The 13,244-nt window shown below is 53.9% G+C and overlaps 2 protein-coding genes across 7 annotated transcripts in view; both read left to right on the top strand.

Moving 5' to 3' along the window:
- The window catches only part of LOC127033620 (dynamin-1-like protein), a 171,974-nt gene that overhangs the window by 151,194 nt on the left and 7,536 nt on the right, over nucleotides 1-13,244 (top strand). The window contains exons 1-5 of one of the 6 annotated variants that reach the window (XM_050921606.1): nucleotides 11,539-11,594; nucleotides 11,866-11,993; nucleotides 12,202-12,257; nucleotides 12,387-12,537; nucleotides 12,997-13,043. In XM_050921606.1, coding sequence (XP_050777563.1) covers nucleotides 11,566-11,594; nucleotides 11,866-11,993; nucleotides 12,202-12,257; nucleotides 12,387-12,537; nucleotides 12,997-13,043 — 411 coding nt within the window. In that variant the 5' untranslated portion in view covers nucleotides 11,539-11,565. The other 5 variants (XM_050921605.1, XM_050921610.1, XM_050921607.1 and 2 more) reach the window with 5 other exon arrangements.
- LOC127033622 (dynamin-1-like protein) overlaps nucleotides 11,593-13,244 on the top strand; it is a 245,769-nt gene continuing 244,117 nt past the window's right edge. The window contains exon 1 of the mRNA XM_050921613.1: nucleotides 11,593-11,667. The gene's annotated coding sequence lies outside the window, so the exon portion shown is untranslated. The remainder of the gene's footprint in view (nucleotides 11,668-13,244) is intronic.

The raw sequence follows: 13,244 nt of genomic DNA on the forward strand, positions 1-13,244 counted from the left end.
AAGAAGTAAGCAATATGAATAGAAGCAGGAGCTCTTAATTAAAATCCTTCTTTCATGCAGGTAAAAAGGAATAAAAATATGACAAAGGTGAGCTGCATAACATGCAGTATTTTCCATGAGATGCCAACAAGTCTTTACCAAAACTCGTGCTAATAAGAAGGAATCTTGGCTTCTAAATTATACCGTGTACAAGCACCACAGTGATTTTTTTAAACTCTTAACTCTCCACCCAATTTTTAAATCTCACAGAAAGGGGGTGTGTCCAGGAAATGTGAGCAGGGAAAAAAGCCTGTAAGAGTCAAGCGAGGCCAGAGAATCAGCAGGGAAACCAGCCAACACAGAAAGGTGGAAAATCTGTTAATTGTAGGGGAACTCACAGAGGCATCAAGGAAACCAGGACCCAGCCGAGAATCCCCACTGGATAGAGAAATAAGAGGTGTGTTGAATGTGCGGAAAGGTTCAGTAGGCCCTCACAGCTTCTTAGCCATCAGAGAATCCACACAAGGGAGGCTCCAGCCTGGCAGTGGAGAGCACAAACCACTGGCTTTACAGGGGTGGGAGAGCACCCTGCAGCCTCTCCACCCTCCACCCCTGGGACACGGAATCAGTGGTGAGGCTGCACCCAACCCTGACACAGCACAAGGCCTGCCCCAGAAACACTCTGGGGCCCACCAGGTGTGGGGCAGGCAGGCTCAACTTGGAGGAACCAAGTGTGGAGGGCTCAGTGTGGGGGGATCCAGGTGTGGGGTGAGAGGATTCTGTGTGGGACAATCTGGATGGCAGTAGGGGGGGTGTAGATGTGGGGGAGGGATCTGGATACACAGAGACTTGTTGGGGGTGATTCCAGGTGCAAGGGTAATGGGACTCTGCAAGTGCTTCCAGCTAAAAGTGGTTGTGGCTCAGTGGAGGGGACTGGGTGTGAGGGGGTCTCAGCAGGGGGGTCTGGGTGCTGGGGGAGTGGGGCTTGGTGGAAGTATGGGTGCAGTTAGTTGGGGGTCAGTGGGATGGGAGTGTGGATGTGGGGATTCAGTGGTGCAGGGGGGTTGAGAGCAGGGAGCTCAGTGGGAGTGTTCTGGGTGCAGGAGGTGGGATCTGGGGGCAGGGGGGCTCCAGATGAATGGGTTGAGGTTCAGTGGGATGGAGTTTGGGTATGCAGGGTGAGGCCTGGTGCGGGTGTCTGGGTATAGGTGGTCAAGATGCATGCAAGTTGGGTGTGCAGTGACCCCTCACCCTGCAGCTGAGGAGTGATGGGGGGAGGACGTTAAATCTATCTGGGTCTTGATTCCACTAGGCTGTTCCATGGAGTTAGCTAACTTGTATTAGCTGTCTTGATGGAAAATTAGAACTATTTTTAAAATTAAAGAAAATTGCCCCTATATAGCGGGCAGGTTAATTTAGCAGATTTCCTCAAGACCTGACATGACCTCAGTCACTGTTCTGTAGTCCAAACGAATTTGGGGTATCACAATTAAGCTTTTCTTCCCACTGCAAAGCAATTGTTAGACACCAGGTTCCCCCAGGGACAGAAGGGGCAGACACCCACAAAACACATCTCTTCCTGCCTATTGCATTCTCCACACCTGAGAAGGCAAAATAATACATCCGTTTAACTTTGATGGAGAGGTCCCGCCCTAAGGAGTTGGGTCAGGAAGACTACTGAAGCATGTGTTTAGAAAAATTTGCTTTGAAACGAAGATAATTTCTTAAGTATGTGTTAGTAAGCATTTTATCTTTCTTTTTCTTGTAGCCAATTAATGACTGTTATACCTCATTACCTGTACGCATATAAAATCTCTTTGTCGTTGTGATATCTAGTTTATCTCTTTCTAAGCCAGTGTGTTTAAACTGATGTTTCTTGTTGTAAGCAGAGTCAGGATAAGCTCTACCCTGACATCTGGTGGAAAGAATGTCAGAGAGTGTATTTGCATAGGCACGCCTACCCTATCCCAGACTGCTGAGCGGTGGGACTGCTTGGTGACAAATGACTCACCCTCAGTTGGGTGGTACTTGCTAGACAAGGGACATGGGTTCCAAAACCCAGTGAACTGAGAAAGGCTGTGGACAGGTATCTGTGTCTGGTGGTGCAGTTGCCTTGGGGAGCCAGAAGCACCAGTTGCATCCCCTTCTCTCTCCACTGTGGAATGTTGGAGTTGAATTTTTTATTTCCTCAAGAATCTAAATACAGGTTACTGTGCTGAACACACTTTGCGCTAATAGTGCACTAGCACTGGGGCTCCCCCATGAAGACCTGAGATCACTAAGAGTTGAAATCACTAAAGAGCTAAAATTACTGAGTTGAGAGCACTGAGTACTGTGCTAATTAGTGGGGGAGCCTGAGCTGGTGGAGTGAAGCAGTTGCGGGGATGGCTGGAGTGGATCACGGGACAGCTGGTGGCAGCAGAGTGGCTGGCAGAGCGGAGTAGCTGTGGGACGGGTGGAGCGGCCCACAGAGTGAGCGGAGCCGAGCAGTTTGCAGAAAGAACTGGAGCAGCTCATGGAGCAGAGCAGCTGGTGGAGCGGAGCAGTTTCTGAGGACGGCTGGAGGAGCAGAGTGGAGCAGCTGGTAAAGCGGAGCAGTTCGTGGAGAAGGCGGAAGCAGAACCCACGGAGAGGCAGGGCAGTTGACCCCGGACCACGTAAGGTGCCCCTTTCTACCCAGGCTGGGGGGAGGGACCTCTACAGATAAACTCTCGAACTCTGGGGTGGCATTGACCAGAGACTTTTGGGTTGTTGGACTTTGGGGTGATTGGACTTAAAACCCTAAGGGGAAAAAGGACAGTGCCAAACGTACTTGGAGGTGGGTTTTTGTTTATGGTTATAACCCTGTTTGTGGTGTTTCTCCAGTGGGATGCCGCATTGATTCCTTCCTTTATTAAAAAAGATTTGGTACACTCAGACTCCGTCCTTGCGAGAGGGGAAGTATTGCCTCCAAGAGGCGCCCAGGGGGGTGTGGTATGTGAGTGTCCCAGGTCACTGGGTGGGGGCTCGAGCTGGTTATGCATTGTGTTACTGAAATGGAACCCCTGGATACTGAACCTGGCCCTTGTTGCTGCCAGCTCAGAGGGGCAGAAGGGTTACATTTATAACTCTTTGAAATAATCTTACATATTATTCTCCTAAAGGTTTATTGGCCTTGAGAGATTCTGTACTGTCCAGGAGCTGCATTTCTGGGAAATCTGGGGCTGGGGGTATATTGGGGGGTCACCATGTAGTAGAAGCATGGCTGGAGAGAGACAAAGTGTAACCCCAGTGTGGCTGGCGGGCTAAAGTTACACACAGAGACTCAGGGTGTGGCTTGCCTGCTGGAAGGCTCTTTGGGAGTGGTCCAGGTGGAAGCAACTTCAGAAGGCATCATAAGGCACCCAAGATTTCAGGGCAGGGGTAATACAGCTGCTCATTAGTCTGGATCGTACCTTGGTATGTCTCAGCTCTACAGGACGTTACTCCTGAAGTCATCTCCTACCTAATCCCGTGTTTTGGGAAATGCGGTCCCTAACTATGACAACGTGGAGGGAAGAAAAGGGCGGTTTTGGTGACGTCATGGTCACCCCTAGCAGGAACTGCAAAGATGTGTAAAATACAATCAGTGTTGAAGCTGAGAGAGTTGCAGGAAAATAAAGAACTCTTTTTGCTTAGAACCCCCATCTCAGGTAGCTAACGGAGACTGTGACCTAGGCTTATGCCTGGTTCCTAACTGACACCTGTGCCACCAGTTTAAAGGAATAAACTGGCCATGTTTGCAGAAGCTATTCATGCCTAGCACTGCTGAGATTTTGGGTGGTTTGCTACATGATTCGACTCCAGGGAAGTGTACTTTCAGCACGGTGAAAGATTTGGCAAGAACTCTGATCGAAATAGCAGGCACTCAGCTGTTGGTTTTCATCCCAGAGAAGAAAGCTATGGAGAGCTATGGCCTATATCAAATTGTTCATAGAACACCACTCCCTGCTTCAGTAGCATTGCTCTCAGCCCCAAGGATGCCAGGATTAGATTGGAAACAATGGTCCTTTACCACGTGGCACCAAAGTATCATAAGGAAAAGAGGACATTCCTTCCCCATGGAGTCCAATCTGGCTGCCTGACTGGACAACAAGGACTGTCACGCTGAGTGAGTGACAGTAACTTTGCTTTCCCCCTTTGTAACATAGGCATAATGCCACTGAGCCCACCTTGTGAAATGCTTTGGGGGCTAGGGCTGAGAAGCTCCCATAGAAATGCTGCATATTATCATGGCAATAACAGAGTCTGACCTTCAGGGACTGGGTCAGTGGAAACTACCCCTTCTCTTCACCCCTTTCGTTGGACAGGGAAATCTCCCCGGAGAGTTTAGAATCACCCTCATCCCTTCTCTTGACAGTGGCTCTGGTTCCGGCTAGCTCTTCCAGCAGGAACTTCTCTGGCCCCAATCCTGCCACGAACCCAGGAAACTCTTCCCGCTCCCAGACGATCTTCTGCCTCTTGACTTCCATCTGTTTCTGCCATGACAGGGAGAGGGTGGCTTGGAAATGGCAGAGAAGCATAAATGTGCCTCCAATAAGTGAGGACCTCTTTACCAGAGGACATGATCTCTTTCTGTTGGTGATAGGAAGTTCATTGAGGCCAGGACGGAGGAGGAATCAGGGCGGGGGAAGCTGGACATTGCTTACAGGAGTGGCTTTTCTCATCAACTGGGCCTGAGCCAAAATCCTCATCTCTCCAGCCCACATCTTCTCTCCTTTCTCCCCAAGGTGCTAGAAAGGAACTGGGCCATGGATCCATCTTATCAGCCTTTAGGCATGGTCTTTCTGGGCCAGTAGGCAGATTGACATTCCCCCTCACAGCAGCCTTTTGCACCTTAAGGCCATCATGTTACCTGTACATTCCTAACCCTGCACCCTGCATGCGCTCCAGGGGGCTGGTTTCCACACTGCAGCTGGCAGAACGAGCGATGGGTTTACCATGTCACTCAGGCACTGCTACCCCAGGCAAACCTGAGAGGCAGGGGCTCCAGGCATCTATCACTAACTCCTCGCCTTGCCGATCCTCCTCGGCCTGGGTGGCTTCGATCTCCTGTTGCAGCAGTGTCAGGTGCTCTCTGCTGCCTCCTAGAAGAAGGCAGGGGAGGGGGCTACAAACCACTGCAAGTGGCCTCCCAGCTGCTGGATTTCAGGGCCCACCTTGCCCTGCAGACACCTAAGCGGAATTCCTGGGACTCAGATTTTTTGTCAAGTGTACAAGCTGAGCGAGGAAGATCTGAAAGGGAAAGGTGAAAGGAGGATCAGGTTTTCAGACAAAAACACAAGACCCTCTGGTGAAATGCCAGGAGTGCAGCCCAAAGCCCAGCTCCTACCCACAGTCTAAAATGTCAACATCAAATCGTTCCCTCAACTACTCCACTTCCAACTCCCAGTGCTCCACAAGTGCCACAGCTGAACAACCCCCCCACCAAAAGTAAGACTGTCCCCAAATACCCAGTTCTTTACCCTACATGCAATACATCCCAAAGACGCAGCTCCAACCCTGCACTCCAAACCCAAACAGACTTCTGATCCCTAATTCCAGCCATTCCTCCAACCCCAGCCCCCAGATCTGAACCACCAGATCCACCCACCCCAAGCTGCGACTGTCTCCTCACACTCAGGGTGTAGCCTGGGCTGCAAGATCTGCACCAGAGATAGGCCCTAAGCTCTTCTTTCAGCTCCCTGGGCCCAGCCGCTCCCTGCCTCATTTTCACTGACCCTGCAGGAGATGCTGCTCCTCTCTTCGCTGTCTGGGATACTTGTCCACCCTGGCCTACTACAGCCTCAGGCAGCCCCCTCTCAGGTCTGTGAAGGAGCTCAGGGATCCAGGGCAGAGGGCAAACCAGGCAGATAGGCCCCTGTTTCTCCCATCAGGATAGTGTCCATCTTGACCATGCCTGCAGCCCACACTTCCTCTCTATACAGGAGCCACCCACTCCCCATGCTATCCCCGGTCCCACTGCACTGCCCTGCTGCTGGCCATGCTGGAGCAGCCTCCACACTGGGCTCCCAGCCTCAGACATAGCCCCTTCTGTTACTGAAAGAGAGCTCAGCTGGGAAGAGCAAGATGCTTTCTTACAGAAGACTTGCAGTGCTTCTTAGCAGTCAAGCACTACATTTCTTACACAATAGTTAGTAATGCGCTTGCACAAATTCAGTGAAAAGGAATGTCTGCGCAACAACTGCGAAAGTATCAAAAGCAGGCATATGTGTGCTAAAGAACTGGAAAAACCAGACCAGACACAGAGCTTGTGTTATAGAACCTTGGTCCCTATTACACTGGAGACGAACTAAGTTAATCTGTGTCAAGTATCAGAGGGGTAGCCGTGTTAGTCTGGATCTGTAAAAGCAGCAAAGAATCCTGTGGCACCTTATAGACTAACAGACGTTTTGGGGCATGAGCTTTCGTGGGTGAATACCCACTTCTTCAGATGCATGTTGAAGAAGTGGGTATTCACCCACGAAAGCTCATGCTCCAAAACGTCTGTTAGTCTATAAGGTGCCACAGGATTCTTTGCTGCTTTTAAGTTAAACTGTGTATTCCATGTGGGTTACTAAAAACAAGATACATGTAAAAAAACAAGCAAAAATTTGATCACGTTAACCGACTTGAGCTGTTTAAGGTTGCGTGCCACAGACCACATTGATCTCATGTTGGGGAGGGGGATAGCAGGCTAGATGGGCCCATTGATCCAATGTGGGATGGGGGATACCAGGCTAGATGAGCCCATTGATCCAATGTGGGATGGGGGATACCAGGCTAGATGGGCCCATTGATCTAATGTGAGGCGGGGGATATGAGGCTAGATGGGCCCATTGATCTGATGTGGAGGAGATACCAGGTTTGATGAGACCATTGATCTGATGTGGGGGAGATACCAGTTGTGATGGTCCCCGTTGATCTGATGTTGGGGTGGGGGAATAGAGGCTAGATCGGTCCATTGATCTGATATGGGGTAGGGATAACAAGGTTAGATGGGCCCGTTGATCTCATGTGGGATGGGATATACTAGGCTAGATGGGCCCATTGATACTGTTGTGGGGAGGGGGATACCAGGCTAGATGGCCCAATTAATCTGATGTTGCGGGGGTGGGATACAGATTAGATTGGCCCATTGATCTGATCCATTGGTTGTTTTATGGAGCATCCAATTCCCCCCAACCGGCCCTGCACCTCCTGGCCCCCTTCCCCCACCGGAGACCAGAATGCCCCCTGTGGCTTCCCCTAGCATGCTCGGTGGGGGACACATGCGCCCCCCTCCACCCGTGAGCCCAAGTCCCCAAATGTTGGGTGGGCGGACAGTGCATGGCCCCTCCAGCTCCTGAGTGCAGGGCAGGCAGCGCACAGCCCCCCCAGCCCTTCCTTCGCAAGCACATGGGTATCCCCAGGTGCCAACCAGCCACCTCAAGTCCCAGCCACAGGCTGGCCATGGACACCCTAGTCCCAGCTCCAGCACGCTGCCCTGGGGAGGAGCAGCCAGCCGGCCTGGGCTGGGGCCAAGAGGGAAGGGCGAGCAGGAGGGGGCCTTCTGGGCAGAGCATGGGCAGGGCATGACTCGTCCCCTCCAACCTGATGGTAAGCGATGCTCAGTTGAGCCCACAGTCGAGCTGGGAGCCAGGACTCCTGGTTCTTATCCCCAGCTCTGGGAGGGCAGTGGTGTCTAGTGGTTAGAGTGGTTAGAGTGGGGGTTGGGAGCCAGGGTATCCGGGTCCCACCGCTAGCTCTGGGAAGGGAGTGAGGGCCAGTCATGGTGCACCAGCTGGCTTGAAGTGGTTTCCATCCTTGATAGGATTTACAGTTTTGTTCACTAGCTCTCAGCACCTCCCACTATAAAAATTGTTCCAGCCCTGCTGGGTCTAGTGGTTGGACCAGGGGAGACTGAGAGCCAGGCATGGGCGGTGGGCAGAAGGGCCCAGGGGATGCTGAGCGGGAGTGAGCCTTGGGACAAGGCTGCAGTCTGGGAGCGCCCAGCCTTCCCAAATGGAGGAGTCCCAAGCAGCCCATGGAGCCAGGACTCCAGGCTTCTATTCCTGGCTCTCTCACAGACTCCCTATCTGATCTGGTGCAGCCCATATCGCCCTCCCCGGTGTCTCAGTTTCCCCATGTGTGAGACGGGTACCAATGTGAATGGATGCAGAGCCTTGGAGAACCTAGTCTCTTCTCCTGGAAGCTCCTTGGTACCCTTGGGTAAGCAGCCAACTGCTCCAGACCCTGGATCACGTATGGGCAGACTGGGACTGAGGGCTAGATCTGAGGAATGGAAATAATAAATCCACCCTTATCCGACCGCACTCCGGGGTACATGGCAAGGAAGCTGGTGTTGCAGGGGGCAGGGAGTTCTGCAGCCCTCGCAGGAGAGAAGGGAGTGATTCCCCGGCTTGACTGCTGATGGGGGTAGTGGTGTGGGGGGGCACTGGTGGATTTTGGTCTCATCCCTGCGGGACTGGACATGGAGCACGGCCTGCTGGGAGCTGATGTCTCCTCTGTGTGTGCGAAGGTGATGCTGGGCCAAATTGTGGGACCCTCTGCCCTTCCCCAAGACAAGGGAAGGGCCTCTCAGCCTTGCCCGCTCTTCTCTTTTCACCAGGATCTGCCCAAGCAGCTGGCCTAGCCCAGGCCCCGCTTCCTCACAGCCAGCAGCTTCAAATTCTGGTGACTGGAGCGGCTAGGGAGTGGGGGCTTATTAAGCCCACCTCAGGGAGCAGAGGCCGGGGTACTAGAGGGGGATAAGGGCTGTGATGGGGCAAGGTGGGGTTGGAGAGTTGTCAGGGAGTGAAACTGGGACTCAGGGAGGGAATGGTGCAAGCTGCAGGGAGAAAGTGTAGAGAGGGGGGATATCACAGGAGCGGGCTGGGGGGAGGGGAGATAGCTGGGGGGAGGGATTGGGGAGACCGTAGGGATGGCTGCTTAAGAGGCAACAGGCATGGGGAGTAGGCACGGGCGGGAGCTCGTAGAGGGGTTGGGGTGTCAGGCCATCTCGGTTCTCCTTGTGAATGACACCAGGCTGCAGGGAACCCCACGGCCGGCAGAGCCCTCTGCCTCCCAGCCTGGATTCCCAGCATGTAGCCGGTGGGAGGGGGGGATGTGACTGCCTCAGGGGCATTTACCCCACTCCCAACCCCTGCTTGTGGGGAGTGGGAGGGTCTTGCAGCTCCGCAGCAGATAGCCCATTTGTGGAGCTTCCCCCAGGGAAGGCTGGAAATCAGGGTCCCCCTCACCAGAATAAAGTCCTCAAGAAGGATCGAGTGAGTCTGGTGCGAGGGGTTAGTTTGTTAGCATGGCCCTCTACAGAACCACTGCCACTGGCTCCGCAGCTCCCGGGGGGGAAAAAGGGAGGCGCCCCCTAGACAAGCTGGGGAGCTGGGAGGTGGGTGACATCAGGAGCACCTGGCCCTCAAGGCTGAGACTCATCAACTCATCACAGCATTGGCTGTGCAAAGTGCCACCAGCTCCTGAGTGCCACCAGCTCCACTCTGGGGGGGGGTCTGGTCCCTCCTACAGCCTGGAGCGGGGGTATGAGCACTCCAGGCAGCCCCCACCCTCGCACTCAAACAGAGGGGAGCTGGGGTGATTTTTCTTTTGCTCCGATTGGTCAGGGCTCTGTTTCCTCTTCCTATTGGCTGTATAGGGAGGGGCGGAGCTTCGCCAGGGGCTCACGTGACCCTGAGGCGTTCGTGAGGCGGCTTTAGAGCAGCAGGTGGCGCAGTCCGGAACGGGAGCGGGTAAAGGCGGGGGGCGCCCTCTCTGAGCTTCCCAAATACCCCCCCCAGGCCCCCAATGCTTCCTATTCCCTTCTACCCTCCATCCTCAATACCCTTCCGGCCTCCTCCCCAAATACCTCCCACCCTCTTCTACCCCTGCCCCCAAATGCTCTCCACACGCCCCTCTCCAAATACTCCCTGCCCCTGAAATATTTCCTGTCCCCTTGCCTAGCCCCTGGCCCCCAAATGCCTCCTATCCCCCCTTCTAGCCCCTCCCCAATACCTGCCAGCCCCCTTCTACCCCTGCCGCCCAAATACCTCCCACCACCTTCTATCTCCTGCCCCAAATACCTGCTGCCCCCTCTCTTTCCCTTTGCCCTCAAATACCTCCCCCCAAATGCTTTCTACCCCTCTTGTCTAGCCCCCTGCCCCCCAAATATCTCCCATCCTCCATTCTTCTTGTCCCTTGCCCCCAATCACTCCCACCCCTCCTCTTCTAGACCCCCTCTCCCCAAATACCTCCCGTCTTCCTTGTCTTTTAGCTCCTCTCCCCCTAAATTCAGTGGGGGAAACGGATCCATAGGGTGTGTGCCCAGCTTGCTCCTCTGAATGTGAAGGGCCCATGCCGCAGGATAGCTGAAAGAACATCCTGGTCTCTAAGGAGTGAAGTGAGGTCTGGTTGTATGTGTGTAGCTGAAGTTGCATAACTTAGATCAGTTCCCCTTCTCCCCCCGCCCAGTGTAGATCATGCCATAGAGAATTGCCAGTTTAGGCCCACAAGGTAGCGAGCTGTTTGTCCCTTCCATGTCTTTAATACATCAGGCAAAACAATAACCCTGTCTGAGCTCATCAGTGTCACCCTGGATATACCTTAGTGCCCCTACACAATGGCTGGTTTTCCTGGCTACTTCCCCTCAGAGTCCGAGTCCTCCTCAGAAATCTGTAGACACAACCTACTTGTGTTAACTAAAGTGAGAGTTCAGTGGCCCTGTATTCTCTGCTTTTTTTCCTGAACAAGGATTAAAAATAGTTTTCTTTCCCTTAGCTCCTCCTCCTCTCTCTTTCACACTGAATTCCTAGCAATTGCCTGAGGTTTTTTCCCCTGAACTGTGAAGTGTCATGTTGTAACTGTATTACTTTTAATGCTGTATTACTGCTTATTTTTTAAAACCAGACTCATAAAGAGCAGCCTAGTGAGCCGCATTATCTGGTTGCCAATAGAGCGCCCTTGCTTGGATTTGCTGTGTATAGCTCTTGTATATGTACATAGCTTCAGATTTCAGGGACTGAAGTTTGAGGTTTTGAATTTGGGTTTTGAACCAAGTTCTCTTTGCTAATCTGTATATTATGGGGGCAAAGAATAAAGTAGTATTTACTCCCAGTCTTTATTCAGGCCTAATCTGATGGTGTTCAGTTTGCGAATTAATTCCAGTTCTGCACTTTCACCTTGGAGTCTGGTTTTCAAGTTTTTCTGTTGAAGAATGGCCACTTTTAGGTCTGTTTTTGAGTGACCAGAGAGGTTAAAGTGTTCTCCTACTGGTTTTTGAATGTTATAATTCCTGATGTCGGATTTTATTCCATTTATTCTTTTGCGTAGACAGCCCTGTTTGGCCAATGTTGCCCTCACGTTGCCCCTTTCAAACATGGCTGCCGCAGAGACCATTGCCCCTCTGATTGGTGTGAGAACGAGCCAATAACCCTCCAGTCTCAGCCTTCACGCCGAGCCACTCTTCTGTTATGGGATAAGAGGAAAGGCGTTGAGCAGTGATTGATGGCCCCTCCGCAAATAGCAATGGGACTCCTGGGGTCTCGGACCAATAGGGAGCTGAGGGGGGCGGGGCAGTGCTTCCAGGTTGAGGAGTGAATGGGGCTGGAGCTGGGGCCTGAGAGCAGGTAGCAGAGCGAACCCTTCCCAGATGCCTGGGTCCGCTCCGTGTCTGGGGGTGGGGGAAGTCCGGACGCCTGGGTCTGCTCCGTGTCTGTGAGGGTCGGGGGAAGCTTGGACGCCTGGGTCAGCTCCGTGTCTGGGCGGGGAGCCCAGATGCCTGGGTCTGCTCCGTGTCTGAGGGGGCGGGGGGAGGCCGGATGCCTGGGTTCTGTTTTTGGCTGTGGGGCTGTACTGGCTCCCGGTTGATTTGAGGGGGTGCCCCATGTTCCCTTGTAGGGAGGAGCCCTGCATCCGGCCCTGCCATGGAGACTCTGATCCCCGTTATCAACAAACTGCAGGAGATTTTCAACACGGTAGGGGCCCAGGTGATCCAGCTGCCCCAGATCGTGGTGATTGGGGCCCAGGTGAGACTCCACTCTTCCCGCCCTGGGGGGATCCAGCTGCCTCATTGGGGTCCAGGTGATACCCCTGCCCCCCTCATCCCACCCTTCCCTTCCTGGGGGGATCCGGCTGCCCCAGATCGTGATTGGGGCCCAGATGAGACCCCCCCCATTCAACCCTTCTGTCCCTGGGGGGATCCAGCTGCCCCAGGTCATGGTGATTGGGGCCCAGGTGAGACTCCAATCCCTCCCTTCCTGAGGGGATCCAGCTGCCCCACCGGGGTCCAGGTGAGACCCTGCCAACACTCTCTAATCTCTGAAGCCCCAGGCTCCTCTTCTCCCTCTGCCCACCATGTCTGGCTGCCCCTCACCCTCCTGTCCCTTCCAGCCTTAACCCCGTCTCTCCCCTCCTCACAGAGCAGCGGGAAGAGCTCAGTTCTGGAGAGCATTGTGGGTCGCGACTTCCTGCCCCGGGGCTCAGGCATTGTCACCCGGCGTCCCCTGGTCTTGCAGCTGGTGAATGTGCCATTTCTGGAGGAGCGGCAACATGCAGCCAGTGGGGAGACAAGTAAGGGGGTGCTGGGAGGCATGGTGGGCTCTCCCTGGGCTGAGGGGACAGGAGGCAGAAGGTTGTGGGAGGCCAGGACTCCTTGGTTGTAACTCAGCTCTGGGAGGGCAGTGAGGTATAGTGGTTAGAGTGGGAGTGGGGGGCTGGAAGCCAGGACTCCTGGGTTCTCTCCCTTGCTCTGCAGTACCATTCACTGGGAGGCCTCCCATCCCCTCCCTGCTCTGGGAGGTTGAAAGTAGAGACCCCAAGGGCTGAGGTGGTGAGACCACGAGATGTTTGGCTCACTGTGACTCTCTCTCTCCCTGCTGCTGGGGAGCCCATGTCTGTGGGTTGAAGCCAATGATTCCTATGGGGAGCCAGGGTCCGAAACAGCTGCTTTCAGTGGGGCTGCGCAAGCCCCTGAAGCCCTGTCCACACCCTGGGGGGCTGAGAGTGACCGCAAATTGGCTCTCCGTGCAGGTACCCTGGCCGAAGAGTGGGCAACCTTCCTGCATTGCAAGCACAAGGTAGGGGCCCTGCTCAGGATCTGGAGGTGGCCACCTCAACCCCTGTCTTGGTCTTAGGGGGGAATCATGGTAATTAGAGGGGTGGCGGATGCCCCTTCCTGACCTGTCTGTCAAGGAATAATGGGGGTGATATTCCCAGCACCCATCCCTGTCCTTTGCTGGAGGTGGGGGCAGCCTCCCTTACCCATCCTGGCTGTGGGT

Source organism: Gopherus flavomarginatus, chromosome 13 (assembly GCF_025201925.1).
Source record: "Gopherus flavomarginatus isolate rGopFla2 chromosome 13, rGopFla2.mat.asm, whole genome shotgun sequence".
NCBI classification, from domain to species: Eukaryota; Metazoa; Chordata; order Testudines; family Testudinidae; genus Gopherus; species Gopherus flavomarginatus.